Source organism: Leptodactylus fuscus, chromosome 5, assembly GCF_031893055.1.
Source record: "Leptodactylus fuscus isolate aLepFus1 chromosome 5, aLepFus1.hap2, whole genome shotgun sequence".
NCBI lineage: Eukaryota > Metazoa > Chordata > Amphibia > Anura > Leptodactylidae > Leptodactylus > Leptodactylus fuscus.
Genome location: NC_134269.1, coordinates 136,504,498 through 136,529,371, shown reverse-complemented (window position 1 = coordinate 136,529,371; position 24,874 = coordinate 136,504,498). Strand labels below are relative to the sequence as shown.

The following is a 24,874-nucleotide window of genomic DNA, read 5'->3' as shown; positions in this document are numbered from 1 at the left end:
CATAGCGCTCACTACTGCGCACAATCCAGCACCAGTTTCCCGTAGAGATCATTGCGACCTGGCACTGGAGCGTGCACAGTAGCTCTCCAGAGCCAACGATGGAGGCAGTGAACAAGCAGGAGGAGGGCTTGCACCTGAATAGCCTTTTTAAAGGCAATTTAGGCATATCACTTAAATCTAGTGATAGAGCCCCTTTAAAGAGGACCTTTCATGGGTTTGGACACAGTGTGCTGAATTTAGCGCACTGTCGACTTTACAGCAGTATATAGAACTGCCTGTGCCCAAACCCATGAAAAGTCCTCTTTAAGCATTGTATTCTGAAGTTGGACTTCGTCATTTTTGTCCCCATTACTGAGTGCTGTTGATGGTCATCATTGCTTAGAGGGAAATATTATTGTGGTTGTGCAAGCCTTCCCTTCACTGAAGAAAAGAAGGGTAGGTTCCTCGATATGAATGTGGTGCCACTAGCACAGCAACGATCTGCACACCAGGAGACATCTTACTAAAGGTGCTGATAAAACGTCTCAGACAAGACGGCCAATTTAAAAGGTTTCAACAAAATACATTTTTACTGCCTATGACCTTCATAAGTCGTAAAAATATAAAGCTGTGTACGTCACTGCTGGGGCTCCAGAATTCTGAGAAAGGGAAATTCCATTCTGGGGAAGAAGTGGCTCTTCAGGTGCATTTCTGCTCCACTAAAGCAAAGAATAACTCAAAAACTTAATTCTATTATTTATTAAAGCTAGTTAAAGGAACACTAAACACCAAAAATGTGCACGTAGCAGCCTCGCCCTTCTGCTCTGTGTGCAGCACAACAAAGACATTTTTATGTCCTGCCCCTTGGCTAGGACCTCCCTCTTATTTGGTCTTCAGCCAAAGATGAAGCAGATCAGCAGGGGATCAACCCTATTGTTCTCTGAAGCATTTCTACTAAACTGTTTGTATCAGGATCATGCAGTAAATGTTGCACACTGACAAGCAGCAAGCACAATTACATTCCCTGTATACTTTATTTCCAGCATTCATTTTCAGGTTTGGTGTTCCTTTAAAATGATGATATCCCAGTCACTTGCAGAGAACAAATGTGACACGTGCTTGTAACATTCAAAACTTCAGCGAGAAAATAATTTCATTAAAAATAAGTACTTTTACAAAGTCTTCTGCTGCATCTGGTACGTTGCTTTCAGACACTTTGTCTATTTTCTCAGAAGCCCATTTGGAGGCAGCGTCCATGAACCCAGTCTCCGCCAGACGATTCCCTTTATCTATTTCTACACTCTGTAAAAAAGAAAATCAAATACTTTATGTTGTGACTGATAAATGAGTTCCTATTTGTAAGCAACCAACCATTAACATCTGTCGAACATATGCTGAGAGATGGAATGTTTGCATGCCTTACCTAGGTCCTGGAGAGCTAGAGGCGACATATCCCAGCTACCTTATGGTACAGGCAGTTGGAGCTGAGTCAAACAATTAGGATACATTCCTTTTAATTCCAATGTTATTTTGGACAGTCTGTATATCATGACCTAGAACTATATAAAATACTATATTAACAAAACTGTACAGAAAAACATACCTTTGCTGAATGAATGGCCGCTGAGCTTGATGGAGATGCATCTTTAGATGATCTTAGAGCATGTGTGGCAGGTCTCTCTTTACCTGAGATGCAAACATGCAAAAGACAAAATCACAATACAGCTCAGCTGTATATTTTAATCAGTAATACAAGTAAGTAAATACTTCAAAAATTGTATATTTTAATGTTTATTTTATTAGGTCTTCCTAAAATACAGAAAATATAGCAATATTGGCTGTTAGTTTCAGCACAATTATATTCTCTAATGTCAGGTGAGTGGTCCCTGTCTTTCTGCTTTCAGCCACAGGCTGAAAAAGACATATATTGACCTAAGATAGCCATAACATATTAGATGAATATCAGCTCACCCCATAGATTTTGTTGGGACCGGCCAAACGTATAAATCTTTTTTATGAGGGTATTTCTTCCCTGGGGCAGTTCTTCTGAGTAAGAAGAGCTAGACATGTTGGATCTTAATACACACACCCTTTGTTTTTTGCAAAATATAAGCTACAACTATAGGAGTCTGGGAACAGTTTCTTCCTCTCTTTATTTTAAGAATACATTTGTGTGCAGCCACCAGGAATGGCTGTCAGCTGACAAGAGAGTACAGAACTATACAATTCATGTACTCACTACTGAGTACATGTGTCTCCTGCCCATAACATAGCGGTGACAGTAGCAAGAGCACTGACATAATACAAGTGCCATTACTACCGTGTAAGTGGGGAAATAATGGCAGAATGTTTAAAGTACAGTCATGAGAGAAAAAAAGTACACCATCTTAGAATTTTATGGCAATACGTAATGATAAAACACAACCTTACAATGTCATAAAGGTTTAATCAGACCAAAACACTGTTACCTCCTACCATACAAGATGGCATCCAGGTGCTGTCACCACTGAATTGTTGTTGGCATAGTACATAGAAAATGTAGAGCCCACTGCTATGTTTGAGCAAGATAAATTACTTTGAAGGATGAATGATAAGTTTTTTGACCAATGGAGGAAATTTCCATAAGTTCAGTTGAAATGTCAGTATTATATTCTACCCATTCAGATAATTGTCCTTCTACAGCAGGGTTCCTCAACCTTTAGAAACCAAAAGTTAGAAACGAGTATCTCCAAGTAGCGATTACTTATAAATGCTAAAGGGGTATCCAACGAGTGATAAAGCTTACAATCCCTGCACTGGTTAATCTTTATTACCAATGTACATACTGGAGCTCTGTTACTTTTGTGAAGGGCTGCAGGAAAGTCGGAAACCCTCTTTCCTCTGTTTTCCCTGCGTTCACCTTGGTGCCCCATGTATAGAATAATTTAATGGTGCCCCATGTTGCGCCCACCACTTGTAGTATAATATAATGGATCCCCCTTGGTGCCCCCCAGTATAAGATAAAGATCCCCTCCTAGGGGCATTTATTACTCACTATTCTGCTCCATGGCAGCAGTCACTGTGCTTGCTTCTAAAATAAGGATGGCGCTTGTGGTCATGCATGGATGTCCATCCTGGGCCAGGGGTGGACAGTGCTTTTCAACCGTTGCACAAATTCCCCACCACCGTAACTGTGGGAATTACCACTTGGTGTACGCGTATCACAGGGTGAGAAACACTGATGTACAGTATGTAATAAAAGGACATTCAAAAAAAAAAAAAAATGAGGTACACGTACAGTGTAGCTCCCCATTTTGGTTCATAAAGGGGGCCGTCACAGGTGGAGTATTCCATTGTCAGTATGATAGGTGCAGGATATAGAGAGACAGGTAGTCTTTATGAATCAGACCAGCCGCCTGTGGCAGCTCCATGCTGCTATTTAGAAACAAAATCTGCAATACAATTCCATACAACCTGAATATCAGATTTTCCTTCTAAATAAAGCAGGAACCTTTCTCTCATATTGTATAGATACAACCAGCACAATGAAGGGACCACTGATGAAACACTATTATTGTGCACTAGTCTATAGTATATTTTTTCTAAGCAATTGGGGGTACACTTTAATATCAAGTCTGTTTTTTGCAAAAGAAACATTCGCACAGTACAGCTTTGGTGCAGTGTTACAATGAGGCCTTTTTGCCAGTGCATATAATGGTATATTCTGAACTTACAGTATAAGTAAACTTTTATTTATTTTTTACACATCAATAGTGCACGTGAAGAGAACAAGCTCTGAAATATACTTCACTAAATAAAAGAGATTGTGTCTAAGTATGTCTCCTGTCTTTACTTCCATCTGATTCATTCTGTCAATCTCAGTTTACAATGGGCTCTACGGATGGGGAAAGAGGAAAAAGACAGAGATACTGGACAGTATTTTGTGAGAAAGCAGAGATAACTATAATACTACAAGTCAGTTTCCCTGCATAATGGTCAGGTCGGTAAATCCAGCTCACACATTGTCTGAGTTTCACTTGGTTGTGTGAAACCAGCCTAAGTGTGCACACTTTCATCATCATTGTGTAAGCAAGAATGTCTTCACTGACAGCAGCAGTCATCTCACAAAGAATACAAACTCAGAGTACAGTTGCAAATTTCCTCATATATAATTATTAAAATGTACTTGTCTCCTTTCCCGACTGTTTTAGTAAAAACTGATATTCTAGCTAGAATAAAAATACTGGAGCATTTCTTTCTTAGAATTCTGTGTTGTGCTCTTGCTCTGTTTTTCCTCCTAAACATCGATAAATAAATTGTCAACTGAGGATTAGCATTGTCGACACTGATTGGTCAATGTCAGGGGATGTTCACACAGAGTTCTCCGCAGGTGGATTTTCAGACGAAACCTGGCTCCAAATTCTCCCATTCATTTCAATGGGAGTCACTCTTTTTCCTCTGGTTGATTCATTCATTTAGAGAGGGAAATAAAAGTATTTGCAGATACTGGTGGAAAAACAAAAACAAAACAAAAAAAACCTGCTAATGTCTCCCATTCATCTCAATGGGCTTTGCAAGGTAAAATCCATCTGAAGATAAATTATGATGCAGTTTTTTTTGTTTGTTTTTAGTTTTTTTTTCCCTCCCTGCAGCTAATAAAAAAAAAAATCAGCCAGAGTAAAAATATGAAGTGAAAGGGAAAGTTGATTTTGAGATGGATTCTGCCTCAAAAATAAGCTTACAAAAAGCTCAGTGTGAACATACCCTTAAACTCTGTAGGGACATATGACAAAATGGAAACATCTAGTTGTCAATTTATTCATAACTTTCTAGAAAGAAAGACAGCAGAACAGCACAGCACATACAAGAAAAGAGGTTTCAGAATCAGCAGGCAGTTGAGCAGACAGAGACAGATCTTTTTTGCAAGCAGTAGGATAATAAAACAAAAATGCATACTTCTAGGTTGATGTGGAGGAAATGATTTACTCCTTTCTGGAGAATAACTTCTGCTACTGACACTGGAACCAGATCTACTGTGTGGAGAATCTTTTCGAGTAACTGGAGATTCGCGGAAAAATGGACTCTCTCTTCTGTGTGGTGAGCGATCCCGTATATAGCCTTGATAGAGAGGTTTTCTTCTAAAGGCTTCCCTGCTTTCTCTACGGCAAGATGAAATAAATAAATATATAAAATAAATAAATAATAATAATAAGTGCTGTAATAACATTTTCCAATATTAAGGCTACTACTATACTACTTTAATTAAGGATTCCTATTTACCGTATATACTCGGCTTATACTCGCGTCAATACGGTAATTGAAAATGTCGCATGACTGGTCCGCAGTGAAAGACATCTGTGGGAGGCCGTTGGAGCAGCGATAGGTGAGTGGTGAGGCAGCGCTGCCTCCAGGACCGCCCCAAGATGTTTCCAGAGCATATTCTCTGCCTTGGAAACTTCTTAAGGCGGCCCTGGAGACAGTGCTGCCTCACCGACCACCTATCGGCAGCAGCACTGTTCCAGCAGCCTCCCACTGATGTCTTTCACTGTGGACCAGTTCAATTATCACTCGAGTCAATACAGTAATTGACTTGACCATATTGACTTGCTGCAGCGGGCCTCCGCTCCAGTCCCGGACCCTCCCCTGGCTACAACACATGCCAGGTGACGTGGCCACGTTAGCTCAGGCCCGCACCCGGCATATGTCGATGACATCTTACTGCGTCTCAGCACAGGTGGCGTCATCATGCCCCCTACGCTGAGACGAAGGAGCAGCCATGGGAGAAGACAAGCAGCCGCGGGAGAAGATGAGCAGTGGCAGCAGCGGGAGCAGTCGGTAAGTGTGAGGTCGGTAAGTGTGAGAAGTTTGTCGGTCAGCAGTGAGTAAACACGAGCCCCAGCCGCGATCCCGTCGCTATTATTATACTCAGGGGTCTTTTCACACCCCCGAGTATAATAATCGGAGCCCCAGGGGAGGTGAGAGAAAATAATAAACAGTTTTACTCACCTCTCCGGGATCCGATGTTAATCTAGCCGGCTTCAGGCCTATATGGTAATATCCCAGATATCACGTGGTCTGGGATATTACCATATAGGCTCAAAGCCTGTGTTAGTAGTAATAGCCTGTTACTGCTAGCACAGGCTTTGGGCCTGTACAGCAACAGGCTGCTACTGCTACCATAAGGCTTTGGGCCTGTATGATAATGCCCCAAACGTCTGGGATATTACCATATAGGCCTGAAGACGGCTAGGATTAACATGAGCACAAACAGAATATCATGCATTTCGGCTTATATTCGGGTCGACTTATAGTCGAGTATATACGGTACTTTATATTGCAGTGCTAAATATAACACATGAACGTAAATGTCTCTAATCTTACCTATGCAAAGGCATATGACCTGGCTGAATTCCCGGGTACTACAGATCACTGCAAGGAAATCGGCTGCTATTAGGTAAACAAAAACATCCTACCAGCAGCTACAAGCCAAAAAAAATGGACTCAAATAGCAGATGACGGAAAATGACCCTGCTTGCCCAAGGACATGTATACATATTACAAACCAAACAAGTGATTTGGTAAATTTCTGGCATATGGAATTCATAGAGATGATGACCATTTTCTGATAGATATCTATACAAGTTCAAGCAACTTCAAGGGAAACACAACTTAGTTGGAGACGCCGCGGCAGAAACCACCAGAAATTTGGAGAAGAGAAAAGTCCAGCACCGAGGACTTTTCTCTCTACTGCTTTCAGTATAAAAATTACGGACCTCATTGTAGTCAATGGAGCCCACCAGTAAGCACTGTTTTAGTGGCCTGGCTCTCCATCATTTGGGTCCCCTTTTGGACCTGGACAACTTGGCGAGCTAGGCACAGATGTGAACCTAGCCTTAGCAAGAACATTTTATCTGCTGAAACTCTGGAAAAGATGTCAAATTAAAGGAATTTTACTGGAAAAACTAAGCATCAATGCAACACTCATTTATAATCAGAAAATGAAAAAACCTTCTAAAAGACATAACACAGAAGATACTGTATCGTCCAATCAGGCAGGAGATACACTACTGCAAATTTTTTGGGTTACCTATCAGTGTCACAACTGATACAGTCAGTGCCAACTGTTAAATGGACATGCAGTGTCTTGTCTGAGACAAAAAAAACTATTAGGATATTTTCTAACCCAATGTGTGACCTTTATGGTGTTAAACAATTGCCAGGCTAATAATGAACTACAACTAAAAATAAACGCACCTGTTAAGGGCTCTATTAAACATTCACAGTACAAAAGAGAAAGAAAACATTGCGACTTGAGCATAGGACAGGTGGTCACTGGTTTCTGTATATACAATGGCACACATTTACTAATAGTTAGACAGGCAGTCTGAAAATATACCCAGACTTATCAGCACACTGTCAGCTTTTTAGCGGCATAAAATACCGCTAATGTCTGAGGACATGAAAGGTACTCTTTAAGCTCCACCCACACCCATATGTCTAGCATGTCAAAAATTTTTAGCCTAAACTAGATGTGCCATGATATGCCAAGAGTACGCCAATGTCCAGTCATAACCACAAGAAGAAATCTGGTCCAATAAGTATACTTTAATTGAGTAATAACAGTAAGGCCTGAGCCAAATTCCTAAAATGGCTTGGTTGATGATGATCATCTGATCGATGCAGGTCTGGTTTCTCTAAGCCCTTGATGATAGTAGCTGGGAAGTCTGGCCATACGTTCTCCCTGCTGTGAGTGTTACAAGAAAAATGTAGTATTACATAGTCGACTACATAATATAGGCCAGACACGTCTGTCAGAACAAGATCTGCTATTTGTGAGTGGCTCTACCCTCTGGCTCAGAGACAGGGATTCCTAATAGGACATATGGAAATGGGTGTCTTTGTAAAACAACTAGAGATGAGCGAGTATTATTCAAAACTCCCGTTTCAAATAGCATGCACCCATAGGAATAAATGGACAAAGTCTGCATGCCGGCCGCTTCAATTCATTCCTATGGGTGCGTGCTATTCAAACGGCCATTTCGAATAGTACTCGCTCACCTCTAAAAACAACCCATTTTAACAATGTCTAAAATGCAATGCAGCCATGGAATGTTAATACATAGCACCTTTTAAGTCCTTCCTGTTTTGTTAAACGTAATATTTTTTAATAAAATAATTAATTTTAATCAATTATCAAAGGTTTCCGTATGCAACAGTGCTTTCACATGTGTGAGATTAGTAAAGGTAGATATGAAGGAAACCAAACGTATGAAACTATACCATTGTAATAAAGACATCAAGTAACAGATTATATATAGATATGTATATAGTTTCATACCAGTAAAGTGTCTAGAATAAAGTAGATATAGTAGTGGTGTTCAGAGATAGTTAAAGTAGTGAAAAAGAGCCAAATAAGACAAAAATAAAAATGTGCTTTGACAAGTAGGTGTCTTTTTCCTCCTCTCACTTAACGCGGTGTGAAGCCATTAGCACAGTTGTGTCACTTCCACAAACATTAATAACTGGTGCAGTGTTGGTGGTATGGTATGTGCCCAGCAGCTGGGGGTTCTCGTAACCCCTCCAAACAATAAACAAGTGCATCCAAGCAGGAAACAGAATAGTAACACACACCAGGATAAAGTACCTGGTTTTGAGGAAGTATATAGTTTGTTCTGGGAGATAAGGCTGACCACAAGGAAGTCAGTCAATGTTTTACACTATAACAGAACCTTACTGATAACTACTACTCCGTCATTCTATCAGATTCCCATGGGAAAGGTGACTGCATCAAACGTCAGGCTCAGAATTGATACATCTTACTACGGCAATAATCCTACTACCAGTGTATTGCTTTATTATATTTATTAGTGTTTTAACAAATGAAAAATGTACCTTCAGAGCTACCTGAAAGAAAAAGTCCTATGGATAACCGCTGATAGGGCACAAGCTACTTAAAGGGATTCTCCACTATACTTCCTCCTTACTTGTGAGAAGGGACACTTGACAACAGGCATATTACAAAGTGCACCCTGCTGAGGCCCAAGCCATCCGCTGTTATCTATGGGGAAGTTAGTGTTCAATTTCCTTTCAGTGCCACCTCACGGGAAATGAAACATTGCCCAGTGCCCATTCAGATATACAGTACAAGTTGTTAGCACAATGCAGGGTTGGACTGGTCCTGTAGAGCGAGAGACGCTACTTCACAATTCCAGAATACTACTGGACAAGCCATGAATAAACGTCAGGGACTGCATATAATCCAATTCAGTCATATTTTATGTCTGGAAACTGCAGAGGGTAAACTTCCAAGGTAACCGGAAACCCAATGAATTCTCTTATGTGCTGGACTATGAAATCACAGATTACACTAGCACTACATACAACATTCATTTCTAACGGGTTGGATTGTGTTTGAGTCATACAGAATCTTACAGTAGCCATATACAGCACTATACTACGGTGCCCTGCTCCCAAACACACATGGGTAGTTTCTGGATACAGCATAGTTTCTCACTACTACGTGCAATAAACATAATAGGAAATGATTATGGAATACTTCAGTTACACAAGAAATAAAATGCACCTGGTAAGGGGTGACCTTTAGGCGAACTCTAAGTGCACTGCAAACAAAGCTCACTTCACATCAATTGCCCCAACAAAGTTTTATTACCAGGAGAATGCTTATAGTATGTAAACTGGGGACACTGGAGTCAGCCCTATTCGCTTGTGTGCTAAGGGGATGCCTTTATGGTAGCCAGCAAACACAAGTCAATGTTTGAGCAAAGTCTAGTGTCATATAGAAAGAGAGATGACATAGGTCATTGTCATATACAGTTAATTATGGGTCAAGAGTCTGAGGGCATATGGTTTATTAAAGTGTTCCCATACCCTGCACACAATAAAAGCTGCCAATATGCCACCAAAATGAAGCTCGGTCCAGGAAACCGACTATCGAATGCTCGAGAGCAGATCAGACAGGTAGAATTATATCAATTTCACCAACAAACACAATAGTATACAGTGGCGGCCAAAAAAACTGCACCACCATTGGATTTTGTCAAATGTATGTGATGTGTATAAATCGAGTCCCTGCAGAGGATATGTGTACCTCCTACTACGAAATCGACTGAAAAACGTACATGTACAAAATTGCCAAATACTCGTCATCCAGGAGAGAAGAGGATAGAAATGGAAAAAGACAAGAAATCATTTTCGCTACAATCATTACATTTTGTGAAATGGTGCAGTTTTTTTGGTCGCCACTGTAGCTAATAGGCGGAAGTGCATCTCTGTCTCCACACTGGCCCACAATGGTACAGATGAAACTCCTGGTGAGCAGCAAACCCCCAACCCCTATGTGAGCACTGTATACTCGCACACATAGAGGGGAAGTTTACAAGTCTGGCAATACATGTGTCAGGCTTGTATTGTGCTCTGGAGTGACGTGTCTAATTATTAAGATGTCTCTTAATAAATTAGATGAATCTTTGATAATGAACATGTTAGGCTGCAAGAAGACACACTCCCTCTGATAAGACCAACCTACTGATCAGAAAACTGGTTAGAGTTAAGTAAAAATGGTGAGTAAGCATTCTCAGGTTAAAGAGGACCTTTAATCATTTAATATCATTTAATAGGCGCTGCTCCACTGATTCCAGCATAGATTACATTTTTTTTCTCTAGCTCCCACCATTCCTGAGCAATAAGTGCTACCCTGTTTCCCTGAAAATAAGTCATCCCCTAAAAGTAAGACATAGCAGAGGTTTTGTTGAGTTGCCTATAGAGATGAGCGAACACTAAAATGTTCGAGGTTCGAAATTCGATTCGAACAGCCGCTCAATGTTCGTGTGTTCGAACGGGTTTCGAACCCCATTATAGTCTATGGGGAACAGATACTCGTTAAGGGGGAAACCCAAATCCGTGTCTGGAGGGTCACCAAGTCCACTATGACACCCCAGGAAATGATGCCAACACCTCTGGAATGACACTGGGACAGCAGGGGAAGCATGTCTGGGGGCATCTAACACACCAAAGACCCTCTATTACCCCAACATCACAGCCTAACAACTACACACTTTACACACTCAATACCACCTCTCTGACAGTAGGAAAACACCTTGAAACATGTGTATTTGGCACTTGCAGTGAGGAGAGCTTGTCACCAGCAGTGAATTTGGCCCTTGTAGTAAGTTGAGGTTGGCACCAACATTTGTTTTGAAAATCAGGGTGGATTGAGCCTCTAACCAGCAGAGTTTGGGCAAATTCATGGTGGAGGGAGCCTCTAAACACCCCAGTTTGGGCAAATTCATGGTGGAGGGAGCCTCTAACCAGCCCAGTTTGGACCAATTCATGGTGGAGGGAGCCTCTAACCAGCCCAGTTTGGGCAAATTCATGGTGGAGGGAGCCTCTAACCAGCCCAGTTTGGACCAATTAATGGTGGAGGGAGCCTCTAACCAGCCCAGTTTGAACCAATTCATGGTGGAGGGAGCCTCTAAACAGCCCAGTTTGGGCAAATTCATGGTGGAGGGAGCCTCTAAAAAACCCAGTTTGGACCAATTCATGGTGGAGGGAGCCTCTAACCAGCCCAGTTTGGACCAATTAATGGTGGAGGGAGCCTCTAACCAGCCCAGTTTGGACCAATTCATGGTGGAGGGAGCCTCTAAACAGCCAAGTTTTGGGAAATTCATGGTGGAGGGAGCCTCTAACCAGCCCAGTTTGGACCAATTCATGGTGGAGGGAGCCTCTAAACAGCCAAGTTTTGGGAAATTCATGGTGGAGGGAGCCTCTAACCAGCCCAGTTTGGACCAATTCATGGTGGAGGGAGCCTCTAAAAAACCCAGTTTGGACCAATTCATGGTGGAGGGAGCCTCTAAACAGCCCAGTTTGGGCAAATTCATGGTGGAGGGAGCCTCTAACCAGCCCAGTTTGGACCAATTAATGGTGGAGGGAGCCTCTAAACAGCCCAGTTTGGGCAAATTCATGGTGGAGGGAGCCTCTAACCAGCCCAGTTTGGACCAATTCATGGTGGAGGGAGCCTCTAACCAGCCCAGTTTGGGCAAATTCATGGTGGAGGGAGCCTCTAAAAAACCCAGTTTGGACCAATTCATGGTGGAGGGAGCCTCTAACCAGCCCAGTTTGGGCAAATTCATGGTGGAGGGAGCCTCTAACCAGCCCAGTTTGGACCAATTAATGGTGGAGGGAGCCTCTAACCAGCCCAGTTTGGACCAATTCATGGTGGAGGGAGCCTCTAACCAGCCCAGTTTGGACCAATTAATGGTGGAGGGAGCCTCTAAACAGCCAAGTTTTGGGAAATTCATGGTGGAGGGAGCCTCTAACCAGCCCAGTTTGGACCAATTCATGGTGGAGGGAGCCTCTAAACAGCCCAGTTTGGGCAAATTCATGGTGGAGGGAGCCTCTAAAAAACCCAGTTTGGACCAATTCATGGTGGAGGGAGCCTCTAATTAGCCCAGTTTGGACCAATTAATTGTGGAGGGAGCCTCTAACCAGCCCAGTTTGGACCAATTAATGGTGGAGGGAGCCTCTAAACAGCCCAGTTTGGGCAAATTCATGGTGGAGGGAGCCTCTAACCAGCCCAGTTTGGACCAATTAATGGTGGAGGGAGCCTCTAACCAGCCCAGTTTGGACCAATTAATGAAGGAGGGAGCCTCTAACCACCCCAGTTTGGACCAATTCATGGTGGAGGGAGCCTCTAACCAGCCCAGTTTGGACCAATTCATGGTGGAGGGAGCCTCTAAAAAACCCAGTTTGGACCAATTCATGGTGGAGGGAGCCTCTAAACAGCCCAGTTTGGGCAAATTCATGGTGGAGGGAGCCTCTAAAAAACCCAGTTTGGACCAATTCATGGTGGAGGGAGCCTCTAACCAGCCCAGTTTGGACCAATTCATGGTGGAGGGAGCCTCTAAACAGCCAAGTTTGGACCAATTCATGGTGGAGGGAGCCTCTAAAAACCCCAGTTTGGACCAATTCATGGTGGAGGGAGCCTCTAACCAGCCCAGTTTGGACCAATTAATGGTGGAGGGAGCCTCTAAACAGCCAAGTTTTGGGAAATTCATGGTGGAGGGAGCCTCTAACCAGCCCAGTTTGGACCAATTCATGGTGGAGGGAGCCTCTAAACAGCCCAGTTTGGGCAAATTCATGGTGGAGGGAGCCTCTAAAAAACCCAGTTTGGACCAATTCATGGTGGAGGGAGCCTCTAATTAGCCCAGTTTGGACCAATTAATTGTGGAGGGAGCCTCTAACCAGCCCAGTTTGGACCAATTAATGGTGGAGGGAGCCTCTAAACAGCCCAGTTTGGGCAAATTCATGGTGGAGGGAGCCTCTAACCAGCCCAGTTTGGACCAATTAATGGTGGAGGGAGCCTCTAACCAGCCCAGTTTGGACCAATTAATGGTGGAGGGAGCCTCTAACCACCCCAGTTTGGACCAATTCATGGTGGAGGGAGCCTCTAACCAGCCCAGTTTGGACCAATTCATGGTGGAGGGAGCCTCTAACCAGCCCAGTTTGGACCAATTAATGGTGGAGGGAGCCTCTAACCACCCCAGTTTGGACCAATTCATGGTGGAGGGAGCCTCTAACCAGCCCAGTTTGGACCAATTCATGGTGGAGGGAGCCTCTAAACAGCCCAGTTTGGGCAAATTCATGGTGGAAGGAGCCTCTAACCAGCAGAGTTGTGGGAAAGCAGGGTGGAGGGAGCCTCTAACCAGCAGAGTTGGTGGAAATCAGGGTGGAGGGAGCCTCTAACCAGCAGAGTTGGGGGAAATCATGTTGGAGGGAGCCTAGTATTAGCAGAATTGTGCAACGCTTATGGTGGATGAGTATGAGGATGCGGAGGAATTGGAGAGGTTGAGTACAGACATGGAGTTTCATGTTGGGGTGCTTTACACAGGTGGGCACAAAAATGAAGGCTCTATCCAGTGGTGGTTCATTTTTATCAAAGTGAGCCGGTCGGCACTCTCAGCTGACAGACGGGTGCGCTTGTCAGTGATGATGCCACCGGCTGCACTGAACACCCTCTCAGATAGGACGCTGGCGGCAGGACAGGACAGCACCTCCAAGGCATATAGGGCAAGTTCAAGCCACAGGTCCAACTTCGACACCCAATACGTGTAGGGCGCAGAGGGGTCGGAGAGGACAGGGCTGTGGTCGGAAAGGTATTCCCGCAACATGCGCCTATACTTCTCACGCCTGGTGACACTAGGACCCTCCGTGGCGGCACTTTGGCGAGGGGGTGCCATCAAGGTGTCCCAGACCTTAGACAGTGTGCCCCTCGTTTGTGTGGACCGGTGAGAACTTGGTTGCCTACTGGAGGAACTGCCCTCCCTGCCGCCACTGTCACATGCTGGAAACATCTCCATCATATTCTGCACCAATTGCCTGTGGCAAGCATTGATGCGATTGGCCCTCCCCTCTACCGGAATAAAAGACGAGATGTTGTTTTTATACCGGGGGTCAAGGATAGCAAAGATCCAGTACTGGTTGTCCTCCATGATTTTGACAATACGCTTGTCGGTTGTAAAGCACCCCAACATGAACTCAGCCATGTCTGCCACAGTGTTAGTTGGCATGACTCCTCTGGCCCCACCGGAAAGTTCAATCTCCATTTCCTCCTCATCCTCCATGTCTACCCATCCGCGCTGCAACAATGGGACGATTCGAAGTTGCCCGGAAGCCTCCTGTATCACCATCACATCATCGGACAACTCTTCTTCCTCCTCCTCCTCCTCCTCCTCCTCCATTAAACGCAGTGAAGCGGACAGATGTGTGGACCTACTCTCCAGCTGTGACGGATCGGATGCTATCCCTAACTCCTCTGTGTGATCTGAGTTATCCCTGATGTCAATCAGGGATTCTCTCAGAACACACAAGAGCGGGATTGTAAGGCTCACCATCGCATCCTCAGAGCTCACCCTCCTTGTGGACTCCTCAAAGACCCGTAGGATGTCACAAAGGTCTCTCATCCATGGCCACTCATGGATGTGAAACTGAGGCAGCTGACTTTGTGGCACCCTAGGGTTTTGTAGCTGGTATTCCATCAAAGGTCTCTGCTGCTCAACCACTCTATTCAACATCTGAAACGTTGAGTTCCAGCGTGTGGGGACGTCGCACAAAAGCCGGTGTTGTGGCACATGCAGGCGTTGCTGGAGAGATTTTAAGCTAGCAGCGGCTACTGTCGACTTGCGAAAGTGGGCGCACATGCGCCGCACTTTCACCAGTAGCTCTGGAACATTGGGGTAGCTCTTTAGGAAACGTTGCACCACTAGGTTGAAGACGTGGGCCAGGCATGGAACATGTTGGAGTCCGGCAAGCTCCAGAGCTGCTACCAGGTTCCGGCCGTTATCACAAACGACCATGCCTGGGCCCAGGTGCAGCGGCTCAAACCATATTGCCGTCTCATCGAGGAGGGCATCCCTCACCTCGGAGGCAGTGTGCTGTCTGTCCCCCAAGCTGATCAGCTTCAGCACAGCCTGCTGACGTCTACCAACGCCAGTGCTGCAACGTTTCCAACTCGTAGCTGGGGTCAATCTAACAGCGGAGGAGGAGGCGGTGGCGGAGGAGGAGGCGGTGGCGGAGGAGGAGGCGGTAGAGGAGGAGGAGGAGGGGGGTGTTCTTCTCGTGTCCCTGCCAGGAATGTTAGGCGGGGAGACGAGGTACACCGGGCCAGTTTGGGAAGCAGTCCCAGCCTCAACTACATTCACCCAGTGTGCCGTCAGTGAAATGTAGCGTCCCTGTCCGCATGCACTTGTCCACGCGTCGGTGGTCAAGTGGACCTTTGTGCAAAGCGCGGAACTAAGGGCCCGCCTGATGTTGAGTGACACGTGCTGGTGCAAGGCGGGGACGGCACACCGGGAGAAGTAGTGACGGCTAGGGACGGCATAGCGAGGTGCCGCAGTTGCCATCAGGTCCAGGAAGGCGGGAGTTTCAACAAGCCGGAACGCCAACATCTCCTGGGCCAGCAGTTTAGCGATGTTGGCGTTCAAGGCTTGCGCGTGTGGGTGGTTAGCAGTGTATTTCTGCCGCCGCTCCAATGTCTGAGAGATGGTGGGTTGTTGTAAAGAAACGCCTGATGGTGCCTTTGATGGTGCAGGAGAAGGAGATAAGACAGGACCAGGGGAGGATGAGGTAGAAGTCAACAAAGTGGCGGAGGCAGATGAAGTGGTGTCCTGGCTCGTCCTCTGGAGTGCATCGCCAGCACAGTCAGCAGTGGCAGTGGCAGAGGCAGTGGCAGTGGCGTGAACGGCAGGCGGCCTTTGTCCTGCCGTTGCTGCCTGCCACTGATTCCAGTGCTTGGATTCCAAATGACGGCGCATTGAAGTGGTGGACAGGTTGCTCTTCTCAGAGCCCCTAATCAATTTCGAGAGGCAAATTGTGCAGACAACACTATATCTGTCCTCGGCGCATTCCTTGAAAAAACTCCACACCTTCGAGAAACGTGCCCTCGAGGTGGGAGTTTTTCGGGGCTGGGTACGAACTGGAACATCTTGGGAGATTCCGGGTGTGGCCTGGCTTCGCCTAAGCTGCTGACCTCTGCCTCTGCCTCTAGCTACCCTTTTTGGTGCTGCACCTGCCTCAACATCCACACTACTTTCCCCGCTTGACATCCCCCCTGTCCAGGTCGGGTCAGTGTCCTCATCATCCACCACTTCCTCTTCCAACTCCTGTCTCATCTCCTCCTCCCGCACAATGCGCCAGTCAACTGGATGCCCTGACGGCAACTGCGTCACATCATCGTCGATGAGGGTGGGTTGCTGGTCATCCACCACCAAATCGAACGGAGATGGAGGAGACTCTAGTGTTTGAGCATCTGGACACAGATGCTCCTCTGTTAGGTTCGTGGAATCGTGACGTGGAGAGGCAGGTTGAGGGACAATGAAAGGAGCGGAGAACAGCTCTGGGGAGCAGGGACAGTTTGGGTTATTGTTCTGTAAAGCTTCGGAATTTTGGGAGGAAGGAAGACAAGACTGTTGGGTAATAGGAGGAGAGGAGGCAGAGTCTGACTGGCTGCTGGACAATGTGCTGTAAGCGTTCTCTGACAGCCATTGCAAGACCTGTTCCTGGTTCTCGGGCCTACTAAGGTTTGTACCCTGCAGTTTAGTTAATGTGGCAAGCAACCCTGGCACTGTGGAGTGGCGCAATGCTTGCTGCCCCACAGGAGTAGGCACGGGACGCCCTGTGGCTTCACTGCTACCTTGCTCCCCAGAACCATTCCCCCGACCTCGCCCACGGCCTCGTCCACGTCCCTTTCCGGGAGCCTTGCGCATTTTGAATTCCTAGTTAGAAATTGGCACTGTATACCAGTAGTAAAAATTGTGGGTGCACGTAACCCCAATATATTCTTTGAATTCCCAGTCAGACACTGGCACTATATGGCAGTAGCAAGAAATGAGGGTATTTGTATTCCCAATATACTCTTTGAATTCCCAGTCAGACAATGGCACTGTATACCAGTAGTAAAAATTGTGGGTGCACGTAACCCCAATATATTCTTTGAATTCCCAGTCAGACACTGGCACTATATGGCAGTAGCAAGAAATGAGGGTATTTGTATTCCCAATATACTCTTTGAATTCCCAGTCAGACAATGGCACTGTATACCAGTAGTAAAAATTGTGGGTGCACGTAACCCCAATATATTCTTTGAATTCCCAGTCAGAAACTGGCACTATATGGCAGTAGCAAGAAATGAGGGTATTTATAACCCCAATATATTCTTTGAATTCCCAGTCAGACAATGGCACTGTATACCAGTAGTAAAAATTGTGGGTGCACGTAACCCCAATATATTCTTTGAATTACCAGTCAGAAACTGGCACTATATGGCAGTAGCAAGAAATGAGGGTATTTGTATTCCCAATATACTCTTTGAATTCCCAGTCAGACAATGGCACTGTATACCAGTAGTAAAAATTGTGGGTGCACGTAACCCCAATATATTCTTTGAATTACCAGTCAGAAACTGGCACTATATGGCAGTAGCAAGAAATGAGGGTATTTATAACCCCAATATATTCTTTGAATTCCCAGTCAGACAATGGCACTGTATACCAGTAGTAAAAATTGTGGGTGCACGTAACCCCAATATATTCTTTGAATTCCCAGTCAGACACTGGCACTATATGGCAGTAGCAAGAAATGAGGGTATTTGTATTCCCAATATACTCTTTGAATTCCCAGTCAGACAATGGCACTGTATACCAGTAGTAAAAATTGTGGGTGCACGTAACCCCAATATATTCTTTGAATTACCAGTCAGAAACTGGCACTATATGGCAGTAGCAAGAAATGAGGGTATTTATAACCCCAATATATTCTTTGAATTCCCAGTCAGACAATGGCACTGTATACCAGTAGTAAAAATTGTGGGTGCACGTAACCCCAATATATTCTTTGAATTACCAGTCAGAAACTGGCACTATATGGCAGTAGCAAGAAATGAGGGTATTTGTATTCCCAATATACTCTTTGAATTCCCAGTCAGACAATGGCACTGTATACCAGTAGTAAAAATTGTGGGTGCACGTAACCCCAATATATTCTTTGAATTACCAGTCAGAAACTGGCACTATATGGCAGTAGCAAGAAATGAGGGTATTTATAACCCCAATATATTCTTTGAATTCCCAGTCAGACAATGGCACTGTATACCAGTAGTAAAAATTGTGGGTGCACGTAACCCCAATATATTCTTTGAATTCCCAGTCAGAAACTGGCACTATATGGCAGTAGCAAGAAATGAGGGTATTTGTATTCCCAATATACTCTTTGAATTCCCAGTCAGACAATGGCACTGTATACCAGTAGTAAAAATTGTGGGTGCACGTAACCCCAATATATTCTTTGAATTACCAGTCAGAAACTGGCACTATATGGCAGTAGCAAGAAATGAGGGTATTTATAACCCCAATATATTCTTTGAATTCCCAGTCAGACAATGGCACTGTATACCAGTAGTAAAAATTGTGGGTGCACGTAACCCCAATATATTCTTTGAATTCCCAGTCAGAAACTGGCACTATATGGCAGTAGCAAGAAATGAGGGTATTTGTATTCCCAATATACTCTTTGAATTCCCAGTCAGACAATGGCACTGTATACCAGTAGTAAAAATTGTGGGTGCACGTAACCCCAATATATTCTTTGAATTCCCAGTCAGACACTGGCACTATATGGCAGTAGCAAGAAATGAGGGTATTTGTATTCCCAATATACTCTTTGAATTCCCAGTCAGACAATGGCACTGTATACCAGTAGTAAAAATTGTGGGTGCACGTAACCCCAATATATTCTTTGAATTCCCAGTCAGACACTGGCACTATATGGCAGTAGCAAGAAATGAGGGTATTTGTATTCCCAATATACTCTTTGAATTCCCAGTCAGACAATGGCACTGTATACCAGTAGTAAAAATTGTGGGTGCACGTAACCCCAATATATTCTTTGAATTCCCAGTCAGAAACTGGCACTATATGGCAGTAGCAAGAAATGAGGGTATTTGTATTCCCAATATACTCTTTGAATTCCCAGTCAGACAATGGCACTGTATACCAGTAGTAAAAATTGTGGGTGCACGTAACCCCAATATATTCTTTGAATTACCAGTCAGAAACTGGCACTATATGGCAGTAGCAAGAAATGAGGGTATTTGTATTCCCAATATACTCTTTGAATTCCCAGTCAGACAATGGCACTGTATACCAGTAGTAAAAATTGTGGGTGCACGTAACCCCAATATATTCTTTGAATTACCAGTCAGAAACTGGCACTATATGGCAGTAGCAAGAAATGAGGGTATTTATAACCCCAATATATTCTTTGAATTCCCAGTCAGACAATGGCACTGTATACCAGTAGTAAAAATTGTGGGTGCACGTAACCCCAATATATTCTTTGAATTCCCAGTCAGAAACTGGCACTATATGGCAGTAGCAAGAAATGAGGGTATTTGTATTCCCAATATACTCTTTGAATTCCCAGTCAGACAATGGCACTGTATACCAGTAGTAAAAATTGTGGGTGCACGTAACCCCAATATATTCTTTGAATTCCCAGTCAGACACTGGCACTATATGGCAGTAGCAAGAAATGAGGGTATTTGTATTCCCAATATACTCTTTGAATTCCCAGTCAGACAATGGCACTGTATACCAGTAGTAAAAATTGTGGGTGCACGTAACCCCAATATATTCTTTGAATTACCAGTCAGAAACTGGCACTATATGGCAGTAGCAAGAAATGAGGGTATTTATAACCCCAATATATTCTTTGAATTCCCAGTCAGACAATGGCACTGTATACCAGTAGTAAAAATTGTGGGTGCACGTAACCCCAATATATTCTTTGAATTACCAGTCAGAAACTGGCACTATATGGCAGTAGCAAGAAATGAGGGTATTTGTATTCCCAATATACTCTTTGAATTCCCAGTCAGACAATGGCACTGTATACCAGTAGTAAAAATTGTGGGTGCACGTAACCCCAATATATTCTTTGAATTACCAGTCAGAAACTGGCACTATATGGCAGTAGCAAGAAATGAGGGTATTTATAACCCCAATATATTCTTTGAATTCCCAGTCAGACAATGGCACTGTATACCAGTAGTAAAAATTGTGGGTGCACGTAACCCCAATATATTCTTTGAATTCCCAGTCAGACACTGGCACTATATGGCAGTAGCAAGAAATGAGGGTATTTGTATTCCCAATATACTCTTTGAATTCCCAGTCAGACAATGGCACTGTATACCAGTAGTAAAAATTGTGGGTGCACGTAACCCCAATATATTCTTTGAATTACCAGTCAGAAACTGGCACTATATGGCAGTAGCAAGAAATGAGGGTATTTATAACCCCAATATATTCTTTGAATTCCCAGTCAGACAATGGCACTGTATACCAGTAGTAAAAATTGTGGGTGCACGTAACCCCAATATATTCTTTGAATTCCCAGTCAGAAACTGGCACTATATGGCAGTAGCAAGAAATGAGGGTATTTGTATTCCCAATATACTCTTTGAATTCCCAGTCAGACAATGGCACTGTATACCAGTAGTAAAAATTGTGGGTGCACGTAACCCCAATATATTCTTTGAATTACCAGTCAGAAACTGGCACTATATGGCAGTAGCAAGAAATGAGGGTATTTATAACCCCAATATATTCTTTGAATTCCCAGTCAGACAATGGCACTGTATACCAGTAGTAAAAATTGTGGGTGCACGTAACCCCAATATATTCTTTGAATTCCCAGTCAGAAACTGGCACTATATGGCAGTAGCAAGAAATGAGGGTATTTGTATTCCCAATATATTCTTTGAATTCCCAGTCAGACAATGGCACTGTATACCAGTAGTAAAAATTGTGGGTGCACGTAACCCCAATATATTCTTTGAATTACCAGTCAGAAACTGGCACTATATGGCAGTAGCAAGAAATGAGGGTATTTGTATTCCCAATATATTCTTTGAATTCCCAGTCAGACAATGGCACTGTATACCAGTAGTAAAAATTGTGGGTGTATATAGCCCCAATTCTATTGCTAGGGGACTTGCAGGGTATTTCTGGGGTGAAGGTGGGGGGGCACACCGTTGGAACGGGTATCGGGGTATATATCGGGTATACGGGAATACACTGACAGTGTATTCCATTCAGGATCCTGGGAAAGCTGGGTTGCGGCGATTGAGCCCGTCAGTGCCACGTTACACTGACAAGCTTCTCCCTGGAATTTAGCTCTTACAAGAGCTGTTGGTTGTCTTCTCCTTCCTATCCTAGCCTGTCCCTGCCTACCCAGAATCTAAGCCCTAGCTAGCTGGACGGAAACCTCCGTCCCCGGTGAATTGCAAGCTCAGAATGACGCGAAGCTGGGCGTCGCTGTTCTTTTAAATTAGAGGTCACATGTTTTCGGCAGCCAATGGGTTTTGCCTACTTTTTTCAACGTCACCGGTGTCGTAGTTCCTGTCCCACCTACCCTGCGCTGTTATTGGAGCAAAAAAGGCGCCAGGGAAGGTGGGAGGGGAATCGAGTAATGGCGCACTTTACCACGCGGTGTTCGATTCGATTCGAACATGCCGAACAGCCTAATATCCGATCGAACATGAGTTCGATAGAACACTGTTCGCTCATCTCTAGTTGCCTAATATAAGGCACCCCCTAAAAGTAAGACATCCCCCAATAATAATAATCTTTCTGCGCAAAGATTGTATGAAGAAAACCATTGCAGCTGGCTGAAGACTGTGAGCGATGTTCCATGTGCACAAGTATGCCGGCTGCTGACGCCGCTGTGATACGTTGTATACACTGTTCCTGCTGCTGTAGGATGAGCTGGGAGATGCCCACTGTGTATACACTAAGCACCACTCTCCCAGCTCATCGCACAGCAGCAGGAAAAGTGGATACAACATACGGTATCACGGCAGCAGCCGGCTTTCCTGTGTACACAGAGCACCGCACACAGTGTTCAGCCAGCTGCAATGTTTTTCTTCATACAGTCTTTGTGCAGCATGCACATCTCAGCGTAGCGCAGTGGTGGCAGCAGCACACTAAAATAAAATAAGACATCCCCTGAAAATAAGACATAGCATATCTTTAGGACCAAAATTTAATATAAGACACTATCTTATTTTCGGGGAAACTCGGTATTAGTTTGGGTGCCACAAATGCTATTTAGGCTCTGTACTGTCAGGAAGACAGTGTCGGGCAGGAGTACACGAGGGGTGTGTTTCTGAGATCTGACTATGGCTGTCAGTGACTGCAGCTCTGAATCATACCCTCTGGGGTTTCTAAATACTGAATCCCCACTGATTTCATACTGATAATCCATACTAAGGATAGGCCCTTAATATGAAGTCTTGGACAAGTCTTCCACTGTTCATATGTAACAATTACTAACAACTAGACAGTTATGACAACTTTATTCCAAACAAATTATTGTGACAAATGGAATTCATTAGAAGTGTTATTGCTTGCCAAATATGAGAACATTCAGTCCAACAAGAATATGACCAGTTTTCATATAAACTGCACGTTTATCAAGAAAAAAAAAAAAAAGGTGCTGCGAGGAATTTTCCTGGCAACTCTAGGTTAGCTAAATAAAAGCTGTAAACCCACTGTACGCTTAGTTCCCTACATTTATACATGTGATGAAAGTGGGAGAAGTGATGTTGCAAGGATGACTGGTTTTACATGACTTATCTCCTACTATGTGCTGATGACAATTACACTTAAATGACTATTTCTTATCTATAGAGCATCTTACAGAGCTGAATCCCTACTTAAGTAATCAGCAGGAACATGGCTTTGCTAGATGCTTATACAGATAAGAAAGGTGACTGCTAGCTTTGATAATTTCCTTAGCATAGTGCTGACTCATAAGCAGGTTCCTATCTTTGTCTTCAATGTTGCATAAGACAAACAGACATTAGTATTACTGGTGCAGTATTTACAGCCTGCTTGACAATCCCTTTCATGGCTCACAAGAGTATGATTTTCCTAGCATAGATGACAGCAAAAGGTGCCCTTACATATTAGACTAACACCTCAATCATGTGACATGCTGCGCAATCGGCCATAAAAAAAGGACTTTTTTTCATGGGCGAGCGTACCACTGAGGCTATCCTGTTTTACAGATGCCTCATAGAGATGAAAAATAGCATGCTCTATTTTTTCTTGGATTGGTCAATGGACCACTAAAACAACAGTTTTGTGAGTAGATTCACACAAGTGTATGGGGCCGTGTGTACACTCAAACATAGAATCTTGTCATGTGAATGAGCACTAAGGCTGACAGAAATCAAACATTTCAATCATAACATTCATTAGGAGGCTTGCTGCAAAATGATCTATTAATAGAGATGAGCGAACAGTGTTCTATCGAACACATGTTCGATCGGATATCAGGGTGTTCGCCATGTTCGAATCGAATCGAACACCACGTGGTAAAGTGCGCCAAAATTCGATTCCCCTCCCACCTTCCCTGGCGCCTTTTTTGCACCAATAACAGCGCAGGGGAGGTGGGACAGGAACTACGACACTGGGGGCATTGAAAAAAATTGGAAAAAGTCATTGGCTGCCGAAATCAGGTGACCTCCATTTTAGACGAATAGTGGATTTCAAATCCGGGTCATATGAGAATGTGAACTTTGTGACTATGAGACAGGGATAGCTGTACAGGCAGGGATAGCTAGGGATAACCTTTATTTAGGGGGGAATGTTATTAAAAATAACTTTTTGGGGCTCTATCGGGTGTGTAATTGTGATTTTTGTGAGATAAACTTTTTCCCATAGGGATGCATTGGCCAGCGCTGATTGGCCGAATTCCGTACTCTGGCCAATCAGTGCTGGCCAATGCATTCTATTAGCTTGATGAAGCAGAGTGTGCACAAGGGTTCAAGCGCACCCTCGGCTCTGATGTAGCAGAGCCGAGGCTGCACAAGGGTTCAAGCGCACCCTCGGCTCTGATGTAGGAGAGCCGAGGGTGCACTTGAACCCTTGTGCACCCTCAGCTCTGCTACATCAGAGCCGAGGGTGCGCTTGAACCCTTGTGCACACTCTGCTTCATCAAGCTAATAGAATGCATTGGCCAGCGCTGATTGGCCAATGTATTCTATTAGCCTGATGAAGTAGAGCTGAATGTGTGTGCTAAGCACACACATTCAGCTCTACTTCATCGGGCTAATAGAATGCATTGGCCAGCGCTGATTGGCCAGAGTACGGAACTCGACCAATCAGCGCTGGCTCTGCTGGAGGAGGCGGAGTCTAAGATCGCTCCACACCAGTCTCCATTCAGGTCCGACCTTAGACTCCGCCTCCTCCGGCAGAGCCAGCGCTGATTGGCCGAATTCCGTACTCTGGCCAATCAGCACTGGCTAATGCATTGTATTGGCTTGATGAAGCAGTGCTGA

General features: G+C 44.3%; 1 protein-coding gene across 3 annotated transcripts in view; it reads right to left on the bottom strand.

Annotated features, from left to right (window-relative positions):
* The window catches only part of PPHLN1 (periphilin 1), a 71,465-nt gene that overhangs the window by 22,367 nt on the left and 24,224 nt on the right, over positions 1-24,874 (bottom strand). For all 3 annotated transcript variants that reach the window (XM_075274377.1, XM_075274379.1, XM_075274378.1), the window contains exons 6-8: positions 4,915-5,117; positions 1,583-1,665; positions 1,150-1,281 (exon numbers count right to left, since the gene is read on the bottom strand). In XM_075274377.1, the coding sequence (XP_075130478.1) occupies positions 1,150-1,281; positions 1,583-1,665; positions 4,915-5,117 (418 nt within the window). The remainder of the gene's footprint in view (positions 1-1,149; positions 1,282-1,582; positions 1,666-4,914; positions 5,118-24,874) is intronic.